At 45.6% G+C, this 7,986-nt stretch overlaps 1 protein-coding gene across 1 annotated transcript; it reads left to right on the top strand.

The window, feature by feature from the left end:
- Positions 1 to 2,742: 2,742 nt before the first annotated feature.
- On the top strand, positions 2,743 to 7,166 carry LOC108952339 (photosynthetic NDH subunit of subcomplex B 1, chloroplastic-like). The gene is made up of 9 exons (XM_065117531.1): positions 2,743 to 3,136; positions 3,318 to 3,730; positions 3,884 to 3,974; positions 4,182 to 5,249; positions 5,324 to 5,514; positions 5,646 to 5,903; positions 6,368 to 6,473; positions 6,588 to 6,673; positions 6,821 to 7,166. The coding sequence occupies exons 4-9, from the start codon at positions 4,587 to 4,589 to the stop codon at positions 6,984 to 6,986; spliced, it is 1,470 nt and encodes a 489-aa protein (XP_064973603.1). The 5' UTR covers positions 2,743 to 3,136; positions 3,318 to 3,730; positions 3,884 to 3,974; positions 4,182 to 4,586; the 3' UTR covers positions 6,987 to 7,166.
- The last annotated feature ends 820 nt before the right edge of the window (positions 7,167 to 7,986 follow it).

Here is a 7,986-nt window from a genome sequence, read left to right as displayed (position 1 = left end):
CTACAATAAAAAAGAAGGCTACAGCAAAGAAGGAAAGGTGGGGCAGTGCTGGTGAGCGAGGGAACAGATGTTGGCGTAGAGTGATAGTGGAGAAGACAATTGCCGTTCACCGAGGAGGAAAGATTTATCGCACCGACGGCCTGACGATAGAAAAGCAATAGAAGAAAGTCTTTTCTTTTACCGTCGAAGGTGGAGAAGCAACAGTGATGAGTCGACAGCGAGAAGAGAGCTTGCTCTAGGCAAGTGGCTCTGATACCATGTTGAAAATAATAGAAGATAAGAACAAATATTGAAGAAGCTTCATTGAGTTAACTTTCTTTAGCTTCGATACTGTTCCCTCTCCTATTTATACAGATTATGAGGAAAAATTTTTCTCAACAGAATAGAGAAATTTTTCATATAGTTGAGAAATCTTATCTTCTATAAGATACTCTTATCTTTCTCTTAGAAAAAGAAGAAAAGGTTGATGATGAACCAGAGAGGTGATAGGCTTTCTGCTTGTAGACGTGGAACAAGTATCCAGGCCGTACCTCAGCTGGTGAAATGTGGAACCACTGAGAGGTGAGAGGTGAAGCTGTGCTTGCTTGATAAATCCAGTAATCCATGTTTTGTGAATGACACAGACTAACGATAACATACAGCAACATTTGCTAGGACATGTAGCAAATCTCTGATGCTACACAATAACAATTGCATCATGAGTTGGAACCTCACTACTCTTGCTCGAGATCTGCAGACATCGAGTTTCAATTCACTTGCATCCCAAGCCAAATAAATGGTGCATGATATCAGCCTGTTCACTTCTTCTTCAACCTCACACCCTACCTAGAGTGACAGCGAACATGGCAACGACCTGCCCTCTTCCATTCCTCTGGGCTCTGTCAGGGAAACGTGAGAAGAGCAAGACCTCATTCTCCTTAACCCTACCCCTTTCAACTCAGAGTAGTCATGAACCTGATCTGATTTGACATCAAATTAGGTCTTTTATTAAGCTTAGATTCCCTGCCATCACTCTCATTAGCAGTCTTGTTTGCCATCCTTATTCTTCTAGCTTGTCAGTCAGGACACTGACTCGTTACTGATCTCTTATTCTTTTAGCCTTTTGTTCCCCATTTTCCAGTGCAACTTCAATGCTTCTGCCACCTATGAGTGAACTGCTACCAATAGAGATCTCCAATACACCAGTGGTCTCTTCAGACTTCCCATCAAATTTATTCTTCTTCTGAGGGGGAAAAGAAGCCTATGGTTCAGAGTACCTTCAAATAACTCATTTTGACCTACTCCTAATGTGGACTGGGTTAACAAATTCTAAATAGCTTGAACACAAGCAATTCTTTTAGGAAAATATGTATTTTAATTGATCCACTCTACCTGCCATTAAAGTTAAGCTATCAAGGAGAGTGGCTTCAGCCATCGATAGGCAGATCTAGTGGACGCAACTCCATGTAAGCTAGTCACGAGGATGCATGGCATTTCTTTCCAAGGTGGTACCTTCTGAGTTGGTAGATTGTAGAATTCAATTGTCCCATCCAAGAGATCCCTTGATCTTAATCACCATGTGATGAAAAGAATTCACTGTTTGAGAATTCATCTCTCTTTCAATCAAAGATACATTATTCTACATTACATCATCTGACGCTGTTCTGCTTTTCCACAAGCATCGGTGAGAATACACATGTTTATCTCTTCCATGGGACCAACTGCAGAGGGCATTGCCTTTACCTTTGGCCTTTGCTCTTGTGTTTTACTGCGCCACTGTGGAGGTCCCCATCATCCCTGCTTCTTCTCACTTAGTTTTCCCTGCTGTGTACCTAAAGCTAAAGCCGACACGATTGTGCTACAGGTGTGGCATGATTTGGGATTGGTACACCTAGTTGATCAAAGGAGCTGCTTATCCAACTAGTTTCCATGGTTGTGGTACCAAGTTGATCGGTTCAGCATCTCGACTCACATTTCTGCAGGTTCATCTCTCTCTCTCTCTCACTCTCTCTCTCTCACACCCACACACACACACACAAAGGAGCGAATGATTACATCTTTTAAGAATGTTTGGGACCATGTCTCCGAGCAAGTTGTTTGAATGGATAAATCAAAAGAAAGGGAAAGTTCCTGAATTCCATTTAGACACTAAGTTGGAAGAAATGTTTATAGGCTGAGGAGATGATGGTGGCGTGGCATCTCTGGAATCACATGCTATGACCCTACTGAGAGGAAACTTAGAGTCGTGTGCCAAGGAAGGCCATGAGTTTGGATCAAGTTGTGGATGAGATGGTAGTCCTCTGTCACTCGCTCATGAAGTCAAACCTAGATGTCAATTCTGAAACCATCTCACCAAGCTCTTGATCTCTGCGTATGAAACCTAAGCCTTCCACTTTGACTGGCTGTAACAGTGTAGGATGGACAAAGTTGCAGCTGCCACTATTGATTGTTTTGGATTCTGGGAGTCGGAACATCTACCCTAAGGTGAGATGTTTTGGGGTGTCCCAAGGACCGAAGTGGTGTCCTAATCCTCCTGTAGGCAGCGAGGTTGCAGACTATTTATTGTCAAGTGGCACTCGTCAGGCAGGAAACCGAAGCTTCAGCAGCCTATGTGTGTGGTGGTGGTGGGGTGTGGGGGGGTGGGAGGGGTGCGGGGGAAGTGAAGAGAAGACGAGAGGAGGGGGAGGAGCCTCCAACAAGCCTTACGTAAAGGCCTCCCATTTGGGTCCCACCTGGTAATTCCTCCGCTCAGCCAATCCCGTGTCGACAACAACTTAAAAGCTTGTTTGGCCCCCCCAAATCCCTCTACTTTGCCTTTTAATCTTTTGATCAGCGAGACCTCAGTCCCGTCCCCGTCTCCATCTCCTCGCGCTTCCCTCTGAAGCGATGAGAGCTGGAGATTAGAGCGTGCTCTTCTACCCCCTTCCTCTCGCTCTTTTACCTTGATCGGAAGAGAAGGATGGAAGGGAGAGAGAAGAAGGAACCTTGATCGCGCTCTTCTGGGATGGATTTTGGTGCAGATTTTGCTGTGGAGGGAAGATAAAGATGGAGATTTTATGTCAGGAAATGGTGAGAATTATGGAGGAGGAGATGGATGGTTGACAGAAGAGAGTGAGCACATGGCGGAGGGCAATGGTATGATACGGTGCTGTTTCCGGTGCGTGCTCACTGCTCTTCCTGTCAGCCCTTTTCTTTGCCATCGTCGTCGTCGTCGTCGTCGTCGTCTCCCGTGGATTTGGGTTTCCTTGGCGAGGAATAGGACGAGCTGTAACAAAGATGAGATCTTCTATCTCCAGTAACCCCACTCTTTTTGAGGTTGTTTGTCGTGTTTGCTGCAGCTTTTAACCCTCTTCTCCGAAAGGAGAGAGCGAAAAGGGGATGATTTCCGAGGGCGATCATGATGTAATCTCCTCCTGCTCGTCTCTCTTTCATCGGAAGCCTTGTTGCCTCGCGTCTTTTGAGGAGGAGAGGAGGGCGACTGTCCGTCTCTCTCCTCGGATGGGACGGAGGTGGCGAGGAGAGGGTACATGCCTCGCCTCTGCGTACCGTGCGGACATAACGGAAACGACTACTCGACTGGTCCTCTCTCTCTCTCTCTCTGCTGCTACTGTTTTCTTCTTCGTTTTGGCGTAGGGCTTGTTATCGGCGTCTCGATGGATGCTGGCGATCCATGAACCCGCATCGGTTCTCCTTCCTGCTTCTAACCCCATCCCTGGAATCAAGATCGAATTTTGACGACAGATCTTGAATCGTAAGCACCTTCTTCTTCTACTTCTGCACTTCTTTTCTTCTTTTGATCATCAATCTCGCCAGGTTTGTCTTGCTTCCGGTGGGAAATAGAACAGGAAGATCTTGTTTTTCATGTTCTTACATATCATCTTCACGCTTGTTTGCGGTGCCTCAGGAACTACGGAGCAAAAAGGAGCGATCTTTTTTCCCCGTCCGGATCTGGTTTGGTCTCAGATTTCTAAATCTGTGCCGTCATCATATTTACGGTACCTCATCGTATCCAGTATCTCCATGCTTTTCCTCATTGGCTGCATGCTGCGGTCGCTAGAAGCCATGACATCTATTTATCTGCCATTACTCGTCTCTTCACTATCCACCGTCTTTCTCGCCAGATCTCACCCTGTAAAAAGTGCCAAAGATGACTCCTTTAGTTTGTGATCGGTCCCTCGTTTTGATCATTCTTCTGTTTCCAGGTGAAGGAACGACAGTGGATCACCAGAACGAGGCATTTCGTCGAAAACCTTCTTCATACTGCGCAGGTATACCATTTCATACTTGATCTGCAGTCATTTTTCTTTCAGTATGATGCATGAACTTTTTGGATAATTCATGAAGAATCATTAGAATTTAAGCCTCCTCTTGTATGAGTGTGACACTTCGAGATTGTAGATATGTCGGTAGAGAGAGAGAGAGAGAGAGAGAGAGAGAGAGAGAGAAAGAATGATATGATACGGATCTGGGAATCAATTAACATTTCCTACGGAAATAGCATGCTAAAATGTACTAAAAGAAACCAAAACAAAAAAGCAAAAACATAAAAAGGAGTATGGATGAAGTGAAGGCAGTTCTCCTCCCTCGTCCACACATTTGAAATCCCAATGTCGACTGCCTCCACCACACCACCACCACACAAAGCAGAGCCACTTCGACCGCAACAGTCACTGCAGCACATCGACTCCATGGCCTCCCTCCATCTCCTTCCCAACTCCCTCGCTCCCGTCACCCCATCGTTCCCTCCTCCCACTCTCCGCCACTCCTCGGTTTCCACCTTCGTTTCATCTCCACCAGCTCCGCATCCGCGGAGGCTTGCCTTCTCCGCCTGCGCCAAGAGGAAGAAGAACCCGTGGCTCGACCCCTTCGACGACGGGGAGGACCCCGACATGGAGTACGGCTCCCTCTTCGCCGACGGCAAACAGGAGGAGGATCCGAGGCCGCCAGAGGACCCCGACAACCCTTACGGCTTCCTCAAGTTCCCCATGGGCTTCAACGTGGAGCTCGACTCGCTCGCCGCCAAGGTGCGGGGCGACGTGCGGCGCTGCTGCTGCGTCGTGTCTGGCGGCGTCTACGAGAACCTGCTCTTCTTCCCGGTCGTCCAGCTCATCAAGGACCGCTACCCGGGGGTTCTGGTGGACGTGGTCGCCTCGCCGAGGGGGAAGCAGACCTACGAGCTGAACAAGAACGTGCGGTGGGCAAACGCCTACGACCCCGACGAAGACTTCCCTGAGTCCGCCGAGTACATCGACATGATCGGTGTCCTAAAGGTCAGACCGATCTTAATCCGACGACAACCGCAACACAAATTCTCACTCACTCGCTGGCTCATATCTGTGGACAGAATCGATACTATGACATGATCTTATCGACCAAGCTTTCTGGGCTCGGCCATGCGGCCTTCCTGTTCATGACATCTGCTCGAGACAAAGTCAGCTACGTGTATCCAAATGTCAACGCAGCAGGCGCAGGACTGCTGCTCACGGAGACGTTCACTCCTCCGTCTTCCAATCTCTCCCAAGCTGGATTCGACATGTGAGGCCACCGGCATTGCCTTGTTGATGACATAGCACTCTTCTTCCCTTCGATTGCTCGTTCTTGTTCGTGTTCTGTGTTCCCAGTAAATCACGCATGAGATGTTGGAACATTTTCGATTTTTGCTGCAGGTATCATCAAATGGTGGAATGGTTGGGTAGACCAGCTCGGAATGTCCCAAGGCAACCGGTGCCTCCTCTCAAAGTGTCCATCTCAAAGAAACTGAAGGCATATGTGGAAGCAAAATACAGCAAAGCAGGAGCGGAGAAGCGGAAATTTGTGGTCATTCATGGGATCGAAACAGATTCGGTCGCTTCTATGAGATCCAAAGGAGACACTGATTGCTTGTTGCCTATCCGAGTGTGGGCCGAAATAGCAAAAGGGATAAGGTATGTACAACTCACATCATCTGTTCCATTTTCTGGACTTAAAACCATGTTTTCAGTGAACTTTCCTACCTTTCTCCTTGGAAACAAAGAGGGAATAAGAAAAAGTCGTAGATCAAGGAAAGTTTGGATCGCTAAATCCAACTAGAACAACTATAACTACTGGTGTTTATCGCCAAATTAGGATCTGCTTAGATCTCTAGTTTGCCTTTTGTTGGAGAAATAAACAAAGACAATGCCATTTACTGAGATGGAAACCTCATTAGAATCATTCGCTGAATTGTTTGGATTGAGAACTTGTCATGCTGGTGGTATATTTATCGACTCCTGTAGAGCTCAATTTAGTTCACCATGCCCAGTTCATAAATCACCTAATGTGAAGGATTCAACATCCCTAGCTTGCCTTAAAACTAAACCACCAAGGCATCACTTCATGTGTAATATGTCTTGTTAGCCTGTGGAAACAGGGGTGTGAAGCCTCTCTTCGTCATCCCGCATGAGAAAGTGAGGGAGGATGTTGAGGAAGTCATCGGCGAAGATTCATGCATTCTCTTCATCACCACGCCTGGCCAGGTTTTCTTGCATTTGCTTCTCTTTCGTCTTAGCTGCATCTTTTATGCTGCGCCTGCAAAATCTTTGCATGAAGAGAAACCAATCATTTTCTCTATGTTTTCGTCTTTGCATCAGCTAGCAGCTCTTATTGATGATTCAGCCGGAGTGATAGCCACAAACACAGCGGCGATTCAACTTGCGACTGCTCGTAACAAGCCAAGGTTAGTTCTTCAGCTTCTCCCTCTTCGTTCGATCTTTCATCGGTCATCGAGTGCTTAGTTTTCTTTCTTTTAAGCAGCAAATCAGCACAAAAACAGTAACATGAAAGAGTTGTATCTCAACTACCGTCTTTGGGTTGCTTTGTGCAGCATCGCATTGTTTTCCTCCGAAGAGAAAGGAAATATCTTCGTTCCAAACGCACAAGAAAAGAGATGCTCGATTGTTTCATCACCAACAGGAAAGCTAAAAGACATTGATGTTGAAGCCGTGAAGAATGCGGTGGAAATTTTCGAAGGATCTCCAGTTTTTGCATAGAAAGAAGAGATTACTTCTTCATCACCCCTCTTACAGTAACTGTAGATAAATATGCATATATATACATCAAATGCAGCAGTCTTCAGTGTATTCCTTCTTATCAATGTCTAATCTTCTTTTGCAAATGAATGTGATCAGCATTCCTTTCCAAGCAAATTGAATGTGATCTACTTTGCACCAGCAGGATATATGAATGATGCAACATCATATACATTTGCCATAACTACAAGAAGAACTTGATTTGGATCATTACTACAATCAAGTTCGAATGCACCAGCTGGATGATAGAATATAAATGTCCTGTTATTCCAACAATCAAGTTCTAATGATGCATCATTACTACGATCATAGTCATAGGGAAAAATGGATCTGAACTTTACAAAATCTTTTTAGGACTTATAACATCATCAGATCTAAGAAAAAATATTTTCAAAACTGAAATATGCAAATCACAACATCCACTTAAAGGTGATATTTTGCCCAACATGTTCTTACCATGAGAGACTGACTGACTCCCAAGTACCTAAAGACTGTAAGGTCTAACTAAGATCACTTATCACATGATCCTTGCACCACATATTTTTTTTCCACTCAATGATGGTTCTTGAGAAGGCTGTCTAGATCCAGATCCTGAATCCATGGCCAATCCAATTCTTTTATTCAAGTTACTACTACTAATATTAAGATACAGAGATAAAACAATTACTGGATTGTACTAAAACCACTTGACTAATGAGAGACCTTGTAGTGCAGGTCAAGATTGAAGTCACCATGCTTTGGGATCAGCTGCCTTGGAAGATTTCCATGTAGGCCTCCATCATCTCTTCTTTAATAAGCAGTCCACCACTGAGATTTGGGATCCTTTCGAGTACTTGGTGATTGCTTTCTTACCCGAATCAAACAGTGGGTCCCGCACGGGCCCCGTTTCTGCCTCCACTTGCAAGCCATCGTGTGGTCGTCCGGGAAGACAAGTCGACCGAACTCTCGTCAAAGGTGAGCA

This window comes from Musa acuminata, chromosome BXJ2-7 (genome assembly GCF_036884655.1).
Source record: "Musa acuminata AAA Group cultivar baxijiao chromosome BXJ2-7, Cavendish_Baxijiao_AAA, whole genome shotgun sequence".
Classification (NCBI taxonomy): Eukaryota; Viridiplantae; Streptophyta; class Magnoliopsida; order Zingiberales; family Musaceae; genus Musa; species Musa acuminata.
The sequence above is the reverse complement of the archived record's forward strand: the minus strand, read 5'-3'. Positions and strand labels throughout refer to the sequence as shown.

What these genes read in the sequence shown, in the direction of transcription:
- LOC108952339 (XM_065117531.1), top strand. Translation starts at nt 4,587, where the DNA reads ATGTCGACTGCCTCCACCACACCACCACCACACAAAGCAGAGCCACTT. An exon ending in ACATGATCGGTGTCCTAAAG is followed by an intron (nt 5,250 to 5,323) that starts GTCAGACCGATC and finishes ATCTGTGGACAG; the next exon opens with AATCGATACTATGACATGAT. An exon ending in TCCCAAGCTGGATTCGACAT is followed by an intron (nt 5,515 to 5,645) that starts GTGAGGCCACCG and finishes TTTTTGCTGCAG; the next exon opens with GTATCATCAAATGGTGGAAT.